The following is a 15,729-nucleotide window of genomic DNA, read 5'->3' as shown; positions in this document are numbered from 1 at the left end:
TTTATTTATTTATTTTTTTTGGGGGATATCAGAAGAGTTATTTATTTAAGTATGAAAACTGTACTGAGAATAGGCGCGCGGTCAGTCGTACGCCACGCCAGAGAAATTCATTTGGCTGAAATTTATTACAAGACGCACGCCAAACCGTTCGGCTATTCCTCCAGATTTCCACCTTGCCTTCTTAGAAGTGGTATTTTAAAAGAAATTAATTCAAAAGCAAAATCTTTTATCTTTTCTCAGAAATTCTTTCCGCTAAAAAAATCAGATTCTTTGTTTTCTTGTCTCTCGCTTGTTAGTTGCTAATTCGTTATCACAGCTCCACAGTGACAGGTACTTATACTGCCTCACACTATCTGTTACGTTGTCGAATGAACCAATTCAATAATTTGGCAAAAACAGTCGCGCTTGTAATTCTTGATTTATAATTTAACTTTTAATCCATAACCGTCACTGAAAGTGTAGAAATGGCACTCGCATTTGCTTCTTCATTTCACCTTGCAACTGGAAGGGTAAAGCCTTTAACAAGTTCAAATGCCACTAGAAAATTGTATAGTCAGATGAAAGTTTCAGGTTCAGCAACTGTAGCTGTTGATAGGACACAGGTTTGTCTTGCTTCTTCTCTTCTGTTAAATGTATAATCTGTAATGCTTCTTCTCTTCTGTTAAATGTATAATCTGTAAATCTATCTGTCATCCATCTTCTGTGCTAATTGGCTCAGAGCATTAGGGTTTCAGGTATCTGAGTTTGAGTTAGAGAACAAGAAACACGATCTATTGAGCACAATTCAGGGAACACAACGCGGCCAGAATACAAATGCTGATCAACGCTCTATCATTGAGGAGGCTCTGGTCTGTTTCCCCATCTCCTTTTCTCTATATCTCATTTTAGATGCTCACTTGATGGAATGGGGAGGGAGTGAATGATTGGAAGGCAAAAGGATTTGTTTAAAATGGCAGGTGGGCTTGGAGGGATGCAACATGGGTGAGCCAATTGATCTAGTAAAGTTGGATGGGACATGGCGGCTGCAGTATACTTCTGCTCCTGATGTCCTTGTTCTTTTCGAAGCTGCTGCCAGACTTCCGTTCTTTAAGGTATATACTAATCAACAAATGTTATTACTCATTTTACCTCTCTCTTTTCTTTTTAATCTCTGTTTATTATAATATCTGGGTATCATTTTTTATGAACTTTCTTTGGTGTGTTCCTTCTGTTAATTAGGAAATAAAGAATGCTAAAGGAGGCTTGTTGAAACTAATGAAGTGATTAGTTTGCTGTTTGCTTACTTTGGTTATAACTTTGCTCCAAGAACTTTTATCTGAAGGGAATTTCTTTTGTTAGGTCCCGAACTCCTGGCTAATGCTTTATTTCTCAACTTAATTGCTAAAAAGCATACAAGTTATGTGGAATGGCTTGTCTCATATCATAATTTTTGTCAAATGCCACTTGCTGGATGGATTGATATGGTTTCGCTTATGTTCTTCTCTGTTTTTCATCTTAAAAATGTCTATTCTTGATATCTTGCTGTATCACATGTTTGTGCATGATTGTCGGGGTAGGTAGGGCAGATATTCCAGAAATTTGAATGCCGTGACAAGTCTGATGGAGGTGTCATCTGTAATGTTGTTCGCTGGAGCGTTCCTCCCTTGTTAGAGGTAAACTTCTACTTAGCTTCCACTTCATTATCTTGAGTTTTATTCTGCACTCATAGATCTGGAATAAAATTGTGAAATAATCATTCTCTGGCTTTATTGATAGTGGCATCTATTCGGTCTTTCCATATAAGGCGCACTTGAAACATGTTAATTGTCTCTTCTTGAAAAATTCTTATTTTACTCCTCCATGGAAATAAAGCACCACTTGAGCTGCCATGAAACTTCTGCTGAATAAATCTTGTGGTTCTTTTGCTTCACAGAAAGAAGAAGGTGCCACTCTGGTTGTTTCTGCGAAATTCGATGTTGTTTCTGTTCGTAACATATACCTGCAGTTTGAAGAGGTCAGCTTCTCAACCCCTACATAGAACATGACTTACAAAAGTTTTCAGTTATATCACCAGCAAATAGTTCCTAGTCTTCTGTTAAAAGTTCAAACAGCACTATTGGCCGCATTACTTGCTCCCTGTAATTGACAAAGCCATTCATATCTTTACTCAGAAAGATGATATGCGTCCTTGTATTCGTACTTGACCAGTTATTCCTTGATGGCCATAGATTTACCATTTGAGGCAGTACAAATAAATTGAGGCAGATAAGTATGTTGAAAGATGTATAGCTATTTGTTTCCTCCTCCCAGGTTAGGACAGGCATCACAACTCAACCTCAAATGCAATGCTAGAGCTGGTGGATATTTCATGCTTCTGGCTCTCTAATAATCCTATACCACATCATCTTGCCTGTCAATATGCCAAATTAATTTTTCTTTCTCTATTTCCAGTCTAAAGATGTCGTTTGTTGACTGTAATTGCTTCATTATCTTCTTGAATGAGTTGTCATGATATATAGGTTTTTTGTGGTGAACTTAAGCTTTAACCCATATCAGGAGATATTCTGTATGTAAGGGTTCATTTAAATTGGTTTGATGATTCTGTGTTTAAGGGTTCATTTAAATTGGTTCACTGAGCCTTGAGATTGTCTTTTGCTGAATCCTCAATTTGTATAGAAGTTACTTCTAGGACCGAAGAAGAAGGTGGTTGTTTTTTATTTTATTTGAGGCCTGCTGGTTGAATTTACAGGTCACTGTTCAAAACATTTACATCAGTGAGGAGTTGCAAGCTCTAATAGCTCCAGCAATACTACCCCGTTCATTTTTAAGTCTACAGGTACATGAACTTCTATCCCGAATTTCAATCTGGTGTTCAGTACGGAACCTTGTGCATCTCCTATTTTGGTTACAACGCCTGTTGATATGAAATATACTCAAAATTATGTGTGGCAAACCTTTAATGGTGATCTTTTGTTTTGAGGTTCTTAGGAATCATTCATAATGAATGCTTATGTGCAGATTTTGCAATTTATCCGTGCTTTCAAAGCTCAAATTCCAGTGACAAACACAACCCCTGGGAGGTAATTTACAGCCAAATTCTTTGATGTTTGCTTAATTTATGGATCTAGTGTTTACATACAAATATGAACTTGCACCGCAGGCGATCAGTTGGAGGACTATATTATCTTTCCTACCTGGATAATAACATGCTTTTAGGGCGTGCAGTTGGAGGTGGCGGAGTTTTTGTATTTACCAAAGCTCAACCTCTTGAGTTGTAGGGAACAACTTTTAACTACTTATAATTTGTGCGAGGAAAAGTTTGGTTTAGGTAGCAAAATCTAAACAAAGAGCTTTGCTTAAACCAAAGCATTGAAACAACCTTCTTACCGTGTACACTGCAATTTCAAGTCTGAAAAATAGAGAAATGACCAATTACCACATGGTTGTACTGTCCTTGCAGAAGCAGCGCTAAGAAAGAAATGGAACTAGGAAGTGAAGAAACTTTTTTAGGGTGTTTACCTTATACATTTTTCTAGGATATGTAAATTAATGTTTTACACCACCAGAAGGGTTAGGACTATATTATTAGCGTGATTTTGAAGCTCAATGCTTGTGTTGTATATAGGCCATGATTATAACTGCAAGTATACAAAAGTGATGGGAAGATATGCAGCATTTTATCTGTAGCTTTCCCAAATTTACTTCCGAAACTAACTTGATCAATTTTCTAATGAATTTTCTATTTTCCCTGGTAATTGACCTCAGAATTTGGAAGTAAAATTAACCAAGCAAACCATCCCAACGTTCTTGTAGGGCTTCATATGCCTGTTGGCAAGGAGTTGCCTGCAAACTAAATCTTCCATCAATTGATATTTCTCTCGCCATGCCCAACCTCACCAGTATGTTCGCTGCCTTGTCAATAGGCATTTCAACCTGCATTCATGGCAGCCCACTGATCAATTTTCGACGATATGGGCAACATTACAAATCAATTACCTCAAGACTCAATGCAGTTTTACCTTTTCTTTAAAAACATCAAACATGAATTGCTCACATTTGTCTTTAACAGTTCGGCGACAAGTGACCTGCAGCGAGAAAGGGCTCCTTGGTGATCCAAATTCATTCTCATTTGAGAAACCTTAAAAACGTATATTGAGTGCAACATTTCACCAGATAAATTAAGACGTGTTAGGAACTAGGAAGGGCAAACCTGGCCATTCCCTTCTTTTAGCAGAACTCCATATGTCAAAATAGCTTCCTTGTACTGGACTCAAAAGTAAGAATAGGATCTCATTGTAAAATCCAGTCATAATAGATGAAGTAAAGAATAGAATTCCTATTTCTTCATAAGAATTTAATTTAAAAAGTGGCTTGACCCGTAATTCTCATGTAGACATGAAACTGGATCCAGCTAAATTCACTGACAAAGATCACTTGGCACATTCAAATTCTATAATCGAAATATAAATATTTTTTAAAAAGGTCCTTCTAATTAGGTTATGTCTTAAAAGTTTTGTGAATCCCACTAAAGATCATGGAAGGTTTGACAATCTCTGGGTCATTACGTTTTATACAAAATAGAAGACTATCTTTGCATTTCATGAAAAATAAATAAAACAAACGATCCTCACTTGCTGCTGTTCAGAGGCATCCAAAAGAAAGTGAACTGAACCGAAGCCACTTGCCAAGGTTTTCTCATAAAGTGTCTTGTTAACCAGAAGCTGCAATAACAGATTCCTTCAAACAATTAGCCGGATATCTTGAAATAAATAGGAAAGTATAATCCTTATTTTTATAATTTTAAAGTAGAATAATTTCAAACACTTGATGCGAAGTAAATTGGTTTACCCACCTGATATCTGTCCCATGTCTGCTTGTAACCCAAAGCCACACGGGTTACATATATTATGAGAGCACTGATAGCAATGACATCAAGAAATATTGCTGACCTGTATTAAAAGCAAAAAAGAATGACATTATAAATTTTTTTCAAATCAAGCATAAAAATTAAGAAAAAATTATGTGCTACCAGTAATTCAAGAAAAAGAGGGCAAGAATGGGAACTAATTGTCAATTCCTATTAAAAAAAAATCCTGATTAAGTGAGCAGCACAGAAATACCAACGGTAAACATTTTCTCTTTGAGCCTTACTTTCCTTGGATCAAAAACAAAATATGGTAAAATATAATTACCTTTCATAACTGCAGCAGAAAATGCACTGTTATGTGTAAAACAACAAGTCATTTTAAACAGAAAATAGACATACGGAGAAGATGAGATGTTCTCAAATTTGTAATTAATGAAGTATGCCAAAAGCCCCAAAATTGACGCAACATCCAACCGCACCTACAAAAAGTTCATGATATTGAGTGAAGTGAAGAAAAGTCCAAAGCAAGTGAAGAAAAGTCCGAAGCAAAAGCCTTATGATACCTTTTTTAACCTCACTAATTTCAAAAACATCAATTAGAACTTTTGGGACACTGTTTACTACTTAAGTTGTACTTGGCTTTGAATCAGATCAAATTCAAGGACCAAGGTCCAGCCACTGCCATGCTTTAATATTACAGGGTACCATCAAAATTCATTGCAAATATATCAGAGTCTTATATGAAACAAATCCAACAGGTTGTAAGCTTTAGCTGTGACTCTACCGAGGAATCATGCAAGATGTATTCAATCAGTTCTTACCGTGTCTATGATACGAAAAGATAGCTTCTTGTGAGGAAATATAACCTACAAAATATTTTAAAACAATGTGAAAATTGTTAGTAAATGCCTGAAGAATAAATAAAAAAAGTTACACGAAAAAAAATGAAAAAAAATGAAACACAAAGAGAGAATCAACAGACTTTGCAGTGTCAGAAGTATTTACGGGTAAATCTGGAATAGGAATTCTCTCATAAATCTTTAACCGCAATGATGGAACCTCATCTTTATCTTTAGTTTCTTTTTCATCCACGTCATCCGTATAAAGCAAAATTAATTCTTGGAATGCTGGCTCCTAATAAGGAAAAGCACAAAAATTTAAGAACAATAATAACATCTAATAACAAAAATTATAGAAATGAGGGTTGTCCAATACCATGTAGTTTAAAATCACATGATACTTAGGTTGTTATGAGCTAAAAGTGGATAAAATAAAACATGTCTTCAAATAAATATTTATACAACAGGGAGAAAAATTATTAAAGACAAGTGGATTATGTTTACAAGAGATACCTGGAGGATTGATTGCGAGAGGAGAATGGATACAGAAGTTTTTAACATTTTCCATATATCTTTTCCGCAGTATTTCCCCGTAGCAGGCCTCCATATATCACTAAGTGATATCCTTGATAAGGAAATTGGCCTGGGAGAGCAGTCCTCTGTTAGTTCAACAATTCAAATGGTAATGTTCTATCTTTTATTGCATGCTTACTAAAATGGCTAGACAAACCTTCAAGCAAAACAAATTGCAGGATCATATAAATAGATCTTCACTATCATGTGTCAGATAATTCCCACAACTAACTCTGAAGGTCTTCAGATTTCCAATGGAATGTTAATGCTCCAAGGCCATCCACAGTCATGATATCACTTACAATCAAGATATCACTTACAATCAAATAATCGAGATTTAATCTCTTGGATGGACATAAATTGACTTATTAAAGACAAAAAGGTAAACCATCTTATTTACCACCATAGACTGTGCTTGAATTCACAATTTCTTTCCCGAGATAGCCCTCTGATACTAAGTAAGAGTATATTCATCTCAAGGTAATATTAATCTCAAAAACTTTAATAAAATAAAATAAAATCAACCTGTCAAAAAAAAAAAAAAAGCATAGACACCTCGATGTGTTATCAAAGCATTAGATTCTTCTTAGTAAGAAATAATAATACTGCATTTCTTTATCAACTCATTGTTAAGTTTTAATTTTAACAATTATTAATGGCACAGTATTGAGTTTCATACTGGCATTAGCAGAATGAGAACAAACAAAGGAGAAAATTTATAATTGTGGAAAATTGCTGTGAAAAAATTTAAAAAAAGAAAAGAAAAGAAGTAATTTCAACGACACAAACCTTGAATATGGTTCAACAAATAAATTATGAAAAGTTGCTATGAAAAAATTATTTTTTTAAGAAAAAAGAGTAAATTTCAACTTCACAAACCTTGAATACGGTTCAGAAGCATTACTATCAGTCTCAAGCTGGAAAGGAGTTTCCGGGGTAGAAGGTGCTAGTCCAATCCATTTAAGCAGTTTTCTCAAGAGCCTTCCCCGGGGACCAACTGGCGACAGAAATCCTTCATATCGGCTGACTGCCCTCTGTGCTGCCAACCAAATAGGAAGCTCACCGTCTGAAAGCTGGTCTGCTCCCAGCAGATTATCAGAAGTTTGTTCGTTACTAAAATAAGATTGACGGAAAAGAGACAGTTCCTCAAGCCAAAGCTTCATTCTATTGACTACCTCCTGTACTTCTTCTGTCTGACAAGCTTTACTAAGAGCCTGTCAAGAAGCAGCAAATATCAAATGTGTCAACAACAAACTTCATATGATCAGAAGCTACCCACAACTATCTTTATTGAAACTACTTAGGTACCTTACAATAACAATAGAAAGATTCTGTGGAAAAGTCACATGTTTTCTATCCTATTTTTAAGGAAAAAAGATAGGGATAGAAAAGAAAAAAGATAGGGATAGAATTTCAGTTTTTTGATAGAGTTTGTTTCCTACTTTCTTGGTCTGCAGTTAGTTGTTTACTTTCCTACTCTTGCACGTTATGTAGTTTAGAATCTATATATGTATTATGTAATCCTATTGTAAAAAATAAGAAAAAGAGATACATATTTCTTCAATAATTTTCTCATGGTATCAGAGACGCTCTTTGATTCTTGGGTTTAGTTTTCAATTCTATTTGAATACCAATGTCAAAGAATAGCGAGCAAGAAACTTCTGAGTTATCTTCAGAGCAGTTGCAACGGCATCTACAACCATCAAGTTATGTTTCTAATGATAGTCCATCACTTCAGATCACAACCCATAAATTGAATGGTCAAAATTTTCTTCAGTGGTCCCAATCTGTGAAGATGTTTATCAGAGGTAAAGGGAAGATTGGTTACCTTACTGGTTCAATTAAAGAACCAGCTGAAGACGACCCAAAGTTTCAAACTTGGGATGCTGACAACTCAATGATCATGTCATGGTTAGTGAATTCAATGGAACAAGAAATAGGTCAAACTTACTTGTTTCTGCCAACAGCAAAAGATTTGTGGGATGCTGTCACTGAGACCTATTCTGATTTGGGAAATTCTGCCCAGATTTATGATCTAAAAACCAGAATTCGAGAAACCAAACAAGGTAGTCAAGGAGTGACTAAATACTACAATATTTTGAAGGGCTTATGGCAAGAGTTAGATCAGTACTATGATGGCGAGTGGGAATGTGCTGTTGATAGTGCTAAATACAAGAAGATGTTAGAAAAAGAGCGTGTATTTGAATTCTTAGCAGGTTTGAGTTCAGACCTTGATGAAGTCCGTGGGCGAGTACTTGGCAAGGAACCTCTTCCTTCTACCAGGGAAGTGTTTTCTTATGTAAGAAGAGAGGAAAGTAGAAAGAATGTGATGATGGGAGGTTCTTCAGCAGAGAACTCAGCCTTGATCTCTGTTACACCAGAAGCTCCACTGGTTGGTGGAACCAAAAACCTGAAGAAGAGTGATGAGAAGGATAGAGTTTGGTGTGATTATTGCCATAAGCCAAGACATACCAGAGATGCATGTTGGAAGCTTCATGGAAAACCTCCAAATCTGAAAAACAATAAATTCTCTGGTAAACATAGTCGTGGTTTCCAAGTTGTTGGGGAGAATCAGCCGACAACCAATATTGGAGAAACCGAATCTCAACTCTTCACTAAAGAGCAGTTAGAGCAACTGTACAGGTTTCTAAATCAGTCACAATCTCTCCCAAATCCTTCATCCTTTAGTTCTTTAGCCCAAAAAGGTAATAATTTCACTGCTCTAGGAGTTGTTTATGAGAAACAAGATCCATGGATCATCGATTCAGGAGCAACCGATCATATGACCAGCCATTCTAAATTATTTTCTTCATATATTCCATGTTCTGGTAGTCAAAAAATTAAAATTGCTGATGGTTCACTATCTTCCGTAGCAGGAAAAGGATCTATTCCTATCTCCACAAATTTGGTGTTAACATCTGTTCTTCATGTTCCTAATTTGTCTTGTAATCTTTTATCTGTTAGCAAAATTACCAAGGATCTTCATTGCATTGCTAAATTCTCTCCTTCCTATTGTGAATTTCAGGACCTGTGTTCGGGGAAGAAGATTGGCAGTGCTAGAGAGGTAGATGGTTTGTACTACTTCGAGGAGGATGTTAGTTTGTGTGGAGAAGCTCAGGCAGCAAATAATGAAGTAACTTTCTCTATTGAAGATGAAATAATGTTGTGGCATCTCCGATTAGGTCATCCTAGTTTTTCTTATTTACAACATTTGTTTCCTTTACTGTTCAAGAATAAAAATCCTTCTTTGTTTCAGTGTGAAATTTGTGTATTGTCCAAACATCATCGTGCATCTTTTCCTTCACAGCCGTATAAAAAATCTGCACCTTTTTCTCTTATACACAGTGATATTTGGGGACCCTCACGTGTTACAAACATTTCGGGGGCTAAATGGTTCATAACTTTTATTGATGACCACACTCGTGTTTGTTGGGTGTACTTGCTTAAAGAAAAATCAGAAACTGCAACAGTTTTTAAAACCTTTCATACCATGATTCAAACACAATTTCAAGCAAAAATCCAAGTCTTTAGAACTGATAATGGGAGAGAATATTTTGCTACTGCCCTTGGTCATTATTTCATGGAAAATGGCATTGTGCACCAATCCTCTTGTGTAGATACTCCTCAGCAAAATGGTGTTGCTGAACGGAAAAATCGACACCTATTAGAAGTTGCACGCTCTCTTATGTTCACAAATAGAGTGCCAAAACAGTTTTGGGGTGAAGCCATTCTCACAGCATCATACTTGATAAATCGTATGCCTACCCGAATATTTAATTTTCAGTCTCCATTAAATGTTTTCACAAAAGTCTATCCCTATGCTAAGGTTTTCACATCTTTACCACCAAAGATTTTTGGGTGCATTGCTTTTGTTCACGTTCATAAACAGAACAGGAGCAAACTTGATCCTAGGGCTTTAAAATGTGTATTTCTTGGCTATTCTCCTACTCAAAAAGGCTACAAATGTTATGATCCATTGTCTAACAAATTCTTCGTCACAATGGATGTTACATTTTTTGAAAATAGGTCTTTCTTTCCCAAAACTTCTCTTCAGGGGGAAGATCATACTCAGGAAGATCATTTTTGGGAATTATCTCTTCCAATGCCTATTATGTCTTGTGTACCTCCTGTTCCTTCTACAATGCCATCAATTGTGAATAATGAAAAATCATTAGAGAGAGTTCCAGAACCAGAGCTTCAAGTCTACACACGACGGAATTCGAAAAGGTCAAATCATCATTCCTCTCCTCACTGCCAAGACTCGGATCCAAACACAGGCAACTTGGAACTTGCAGGTAACGTTCATTCTAATCCTATTTCAGAATCTGTTTTAGAAACTACAAATGATCTAGATGTTCCAATTGCATAACGGAAAGGAACTAGGTCTTGTACTCTTCATCCAATTTCTAAGTATGTGTCATATCATAGATTATCTCCATTTTTTAGAGCTTTTACAGCTAACCTGTCTGTTATAGCAATTCCAAAATCTGTACAAGATGCTCTTTCTATTCCAGAATGGAGAGATGCTGTGTATGCAGAGATGAGAGCTCTAGAAAAAAACAAAACTTGGGAACTAGTCAAGTTACCAGAAGAAAAAAAACCAGTGGGTTGCAAGTGGATTTTTACAGTTAAATACAGAGCAGATGGGTCACTTGAGCGGTACAAAGCTAGGCTCGTCGCGAAAGGTTTTACACAAACATACGGCATTGACTACCAAGAAACATTTGCTCCCGTGGCAAAGATGAATTCCATTCGGGTTTTGTTGTCTCTTGCAGCAAGCTTAGGATGGCAACTACAACAGTTAGATGTTAAGAATGCGTTCCTTAATGGAGAGCTTGAAAAGGAGGTATATATGGATCTACCACCAGGTTTTGAGAATGAATATGGTATTGAAAAAGTGTGCAAGTTGAAGAGATCACTTTACGGCTTAAAACAATCTCCTCGAGCTTGGTTTGACAGATTTACGAAATCTGTTCGTAGCTTTGGATATTTACAGAGTCAAGCAGATCATACAATGTTTTTTAAACACTTCACTGATGGTAGTGTTGTGATCGTCATTGTATATGTAGACGATATCATCTTGACTGGAAGCAATGTAATAGAAATGGAAAATCTCAAGAAGGTTCTTGCTAGAGAATTTGAGATGAAGGATCTTGGACCCTTAAGATACTTTTTGGGCATGGAAATTGCAAGATCCAGTAAAGGCATTTTTGTTTCTCAAAGGAAATATACTTTAGACTTGCTCAAGGAAACTGGCATGTTGGGATGCAAACCTGGAGACACTCCTATTGATCCTTATCACAAATTGGGATATGCAATTGAAGGAAAATCAGTGGATAGAGAAAGTTACCAAAGGTTGGTTGGTAAGTTGATATACTTGTCTCATACTAGGCCAGACATAGCCTTTGCAGTAAGTGTTATTAGTCAATTTATGCACTCTCCATGTAAAGAGCACTTGGAAGCTGTTTACAAGGTTCTCAAGTACCTGAAAAAAACTCCAGGAAAAGGTCTGCTATTCAAGAAAAATAACAATCTGCAAGTTGAAGTATATACTGATGCAGATTGGGCTGGATCTGTTATTGATAGAAGGTCAACTTCAGGGTATTGCACATTTGTGGGAGGAAACTTGGTAACTTGGAGGAGTAAGAAGCAATCAGTGGTTGCAAGAAGCAGTGCTGAAGCTGAATTTAGAGCAGTAGCACATGGTATTTGTGAACTTTTGTGGTTAAAGAAGCTACTTGAAGAATTGAAGATTATTATTGATGTTCCTATGAAGTTGTATTGTGACAACAAGGCAGCAATAAACATTGCTCATAACCCTGTTCATCATGACAGAACTAAACATGTTGAAGTGGATCGTCATTTTATCAAGGAGAAAATAGAAAGTGGTTTGATATGCATGACCTTTGTTCCAACAACAAAGCAGCTAGCCGATATTCTTACTAAAGGACTTCATAAATCAAGCTTTGAGTCACTAACTAGCAAGCTGGGAATGATTGATATCTTCGAACCAGCTTGAGGGGGAGTGTGGAAAAGTCACATGTTTTCTATCCTATTTTTAAGGAAAAAAGATAGGGATAGAAAAGAAAAAAGATAGGGATAGAATTTCAGTTTTTTGATAGAGTTTGTTTCCTACTTTCTTGGTCTGCAGTTAGTTGTTTACTTTCCTACTCTTGCACGTTATGTAGTTTAGAATCTATATATGTATTATGTAATCCTATTGTAAAAAATAAGAAAAAGAGATACATATTTCTTCAATAATTTTCTCAGATTCATACTCACTAGATTTCAGGTCTAGAGAAAATTAATGGAACTTTATCCTTATAGAACATTATAGAGCCTTGATGGTTCTGAAGGTTATGGTTCGCTAAAAAGATTCTATGAAAAGGGGATTTTCATCGAATCAGTTTCAGCATACCTGACTCTAGTGAAAATGTATTTTGAAATCCTGTTCATCATGATTGCATCTGTATCTGTTGTTTGATATGACCATGTTTTCAGTGCTAAGAGCACATTGCTAATCTTTTCAACAACCATCATAAAAGGATAATGCTTGTTACCACAAATACAGTGTACAACTATTTTGCTGAAAATGCTCACAGCCATTCAGCTCTATCAATGGCAAATTGTCTGTCAAATAATATATTAAAATATCTTTGCTCCCTACATCAGCCTACATCCGCACCTTTTCATAACTGGATCTTCAACTTGGATCCTGTTTAGTCTAAGTAATCTTTACTCCACTGGTCAAACCACTGTCATTGACTCTAGTCTTGTCTCTGATCACTGCTAATATACAGATTAGAGGACAGAAATTCGTACCTGTCTTGCGTTGAAATCATCCATTCAACATTCAAATTTTGGGCAATTTCTAAAATGAGCATGTTAATTACTAAACAGAAAACTATCCCAATAAGCCTGCCGGTCTTTCAATACTATTTTTCCAATTTGATGGGTGTACACCAGAGATAGAACTCTTCTTCTAGATGACCTTGCTACAAGAACACTATGGCCTATCTCTCAAAACCAACAAATAATCAAAAACTGATTAAAGATCAACAACAATGAGACATTACTAAAAAGCTAATCATTCATCAAAAATCAACTCATAAAATACATGATAATAAACAACTGTGAAATAGTCAAGGAAAAAGGCAATGACCTCACTTATCCATTTGCCAACTTTCCCCAATGGTTTTGAGATAACAAAGAAGATCCTTTGCAGAAGTCTGGACTGTAAGTAATCCAGTTTTGCAACAATTAATAGACCCTTCTGCCTCTCGGTTGCATATCCTCGCCTATAAGGGAAATGGTGTTTGCACATGAAATTTAAACATTCTACTGACAAGATTTTTTATAGTAAAAATGTGAAAAATGGCAAGTCCAAAACAGAAAAGTGAGTACGGTAACAAATCAGCCAGTCATGTATGGTGGCACTAGATTTCTAAATTTTGAAATCATTAATCATGTCATCAAAATTGCTTAACCATTCAGTTGCTGTAGATTTTCAAATTATGTTCAATGATGATGATAATTTGCAGGAGAGTCCATAAAGAAAAATGGTCAAATAAAACCGTTTAAAATGATAAATTACTATAATTGAACTTCCATCTGTAATTCTTTAACAGCAACCTGAACTCTGCACTTCTCTTGCAACAACTGCTCCTTAAAGCTACAAAGTGAAAGTTTGTAATACCCGTGATTGCTGATAATTATCATCATTAAATTCAATTTGAAAAAGCCAACGGAATTTGTTACTCCAGCTCAATTTTCAGGGTGTTACAAAGATATTTCAGGGTTCCTTACCATAAAATTGGATAGAAGTTTATATGAAAATAAAAATAGAAGAAAGGTATAATGATAGTATGATAGTTTTTACCTGAATATTATTGCATTGGATTCAGATGCCCTTTTCCAGTCTACATAAATTGGCAGATTTAGGAGATAATCTGAGTTTAAAGCAGAGGTCAACTTCAAATCTTCAGCAGAAAGTTCTTCAAATTGAGCATTATGAAGAAGCTGCATGAAAGCACGCTGGAAACGAGTGGCAACAGCTAGTCTACAAAAATGTTGCATAATGAACAAAAATCTAGATACAACCATCTCTAAAATTTCAATTGTGCAGGCACATAGAAAAACAATTCAATCAAGTGTGGGTGTCAATTTCTTGAAACACATACAAAGCCATCAAGAATCAGGCCAGTGACAAACCTTGATTCCCTATCAGAATAACTTTTGACATTTTTCACTGAAGAACCCAAAAGATTCCATAAGTCAAGACCGTAACTAAAAGGTAATAACTTATCAAGTTCAGACTCCTGTCCTTCAACGTCACCAAACCGATTCATGCCGCCATTTCCATTGATCGTATCACTAGCCGAGTCTGGTGAGTCAGAATTCTCCACATTAGCTACAACTTGATCCAACTTAGATTCATTGTCGTCCATTACAAGTTCCGTCTCTGAACTTGATAATCCTTCATCGTTCAAGGAGTCCGTGTAGCAATAATCAGTTCGCATTTCTTCTAAAATGCTTTTGTGTTCAGCATGAAGAATGGAGTCCAAACACCTGCAGTTAAACTAACTTAAGCCACAAGAAAGCTGAGAAATTCAAATACTTTAGGTGAAATGTCCGAAAACCCTAAAGATAACTCACGAGGAGATTAAGAGAAACTGATCTTTATCGTCTTGAGAGTGTAACATTTTTGATACGATCGCATCCAATAGCTCAGCCTTGGAAATCCGGATGTGTTTCTGTCTAGGAACTTGAATTCTTGAAATTGAAATTCTCTCATCTTCGTCTTCATCTTGATTACTAGGCATCACATCCTTCTTTAACTTCTTTGTATTGGATTCGATAACATCTTTCTTGTTAGGTTTTGATTTGTACTCAGATTTGAACGGCTCATCGATGGATAGTTCCGGCAATCTCAAAGAACTACTAGCAACTTTGAGCGCAGAAGCAGTGGAAGAAGAAAGAGTACGACTTGTTAATAAACGATGAGTCGTTGATGATGAGGAGGAAAGAATTTGACAAGATAACATCGATCAATAACCTGATTGGAAAATTCCTTCTGTTTTTTTTTTTTTTTTTTTTTTTTCTGGTAGACGAGAACGAGACGATTCCTTCAGAGGCCTGCCTCTGCCTAGGCAAGTTGCGAGAGACTCTAGCGGGAAAATTTTAACGGTTGGAATTCTATTAAACGCTAATTTTTGGATAAGGAAATCACGGCTAAGTAAGAATGAGCTGCTGCTGATCTAAGGTGATGCCGTTTTTGGGCTTTTTTGCCATTTATTTTATTTATTTAGTTTTTGTTTTTGTTTTTTCAAAAGAACGCTTCCCGTGTCATTTCGTCCGTTAATAAATAGCGTGCCACTTGACGTATGCCTTCAATTTATCTCTGAGAGACAATATTTTAAAGTACAAATAAAAATTTATCATTATCGACTTGACAATTTTTTTTTTTAATCT

General features: G+C 36.0%; 2 protein-coding genes across 5 annotated transcripts; one reads left to right on the top strand and one right to left on the bottom strand.

Moving 5' to 3' along the window:
- The first annotated feature begins 88 nt into the window (after positions 1–88).
- On the top strand, positions 89–3,740 carry LOC18046977 (probable plastid-lipid-associated protein 10, chloroplastic). Its single transcript, XM_006444605.2, has 9 exons — positions 89–330; positions 463–602; positions 735–848; positions 957–1,091; positions 1,557–1,652; positions 1,913–1,993; positions 2,729–2,815; positions 2,998–3,059; positions 3,140–3,740. Exons 2-9 carry the CDS (start codon positions 465–467, stop codon positions 3,255–3,257), a joined length of 831 nt encoding a protein of 276 aa, XP_006444668.1. The 5' UTR covers positions 89–330; positions 463–464; the 3' UTR covers positions 3,258–3,740.
- On the bottom strand, positions 3,735–15,566 carry LOC18046966. Of its 4 annotated transcripts, XM_024186912.1 has the most exons (14): positions 14,914–15,566; positions 14,470–14,826; positions 14,138–14,317; positions 13,421–13,556; positions 7,138–7,472; positions 6,199–6,328; positions 5,852–5,980; positions 5,668–5,712; positions 5,246–5,325; positions 4,832–4,928; positions 4,611–4,700; positions 4,190–4,243; positions 3,999–4,064; positions 3,735–3,912 (listed from the first exon to the last, which is right to left on the bottom strand). In XM_024186912.1, the coding sequence occupies exons 1-14, from the start codon at positions 15,300–15,302 to the stop codon at positions 3,760–3,762; spliced, it is 2,241 nt and encodes a 746-aa protein (XP_024042680.1). In that variant the 5' UTR covers positions 15,303–15,566; the 3' UTR covers positions 3,735–3,759. The 4 variants fall into 4 exon arrangements, 3 of the variants coding, with proteins under 3 accessions (XP_024042680.1, XP_024042681.1, XP_024042682.1); XM_024186913.1 differs by lacking the exon at positions 4,190–4,243; XM_024186914.1 differs by lacking the exon at positions 3,735–3,912 and having other exon boundaries at positions 4,150–4,243.
- Between the last annotated feature and the right edge of the window lie 163 nt (positions 15,567–15,729).

This window comes from Citrus clementina, unplaced genomic scaffold (assembly GCF_000493195.1).
Source record: "Citrus clementina cultivar Clemenules unplaced genomic scaffold, Citrus_clementina_v1.0 scaffold_3, whole genome shotgun sequence".
Lineage (NCBI taxonomy): Eukaryota > Viridiplantae > Streptophyta > Magnoliopsida > Sapindales > Rutaceae > Citrus > Citrus x clementina.
This window is presented reverse-complemented; position numbering and strand designations above follow the sequence as displayed.

Bases quoted from the DNA above. Each gene is read 5' to 3' on its own strand.
- LOC18046977 (XM_006444605.2), top strand. From the start codon at position 465: ATGGCACTCGCATTTGCTTCTTCATTTCACCTTGCAACTGGAAGGGTA. The intron at 2,816-2,997 runs GTACATGAACTT...GCTTATGTGCAG, and splicing joins GTTCATTTTTAAGTCTACAG to ATTTTGCAATTTATCCGTGC. The intron at 3,060-3,139 runs GTAATTTACAGC...CTTGCACCGCAG, and splicing joins ACAAACACAACCCCTGGGAG to GCGATCAGTTGGAGGACTAT.
- LOC18046966 (XM_024186912.1), bottom strand. From the start codon at position 15,302: ATGTTATCTTGTCAAATTCTTTCCTCCTCATCATCAACGACTCATCGT. The intron at 14,827-14,913 runs GTGAGTTATCTT...GTTTAACTGCAG, and splicing joins CAGTTTCTCTTAATCTCCTC to GTGTTTGGACTCCATTCTTC. The intron at 7,473-13,420 runs GTCATTGCCTTT...GCTTCTTGACAG, and splicing joins TTGGCAAATGGATAAGTGAG to GCTCTTAGTAAAGCTTGTCA.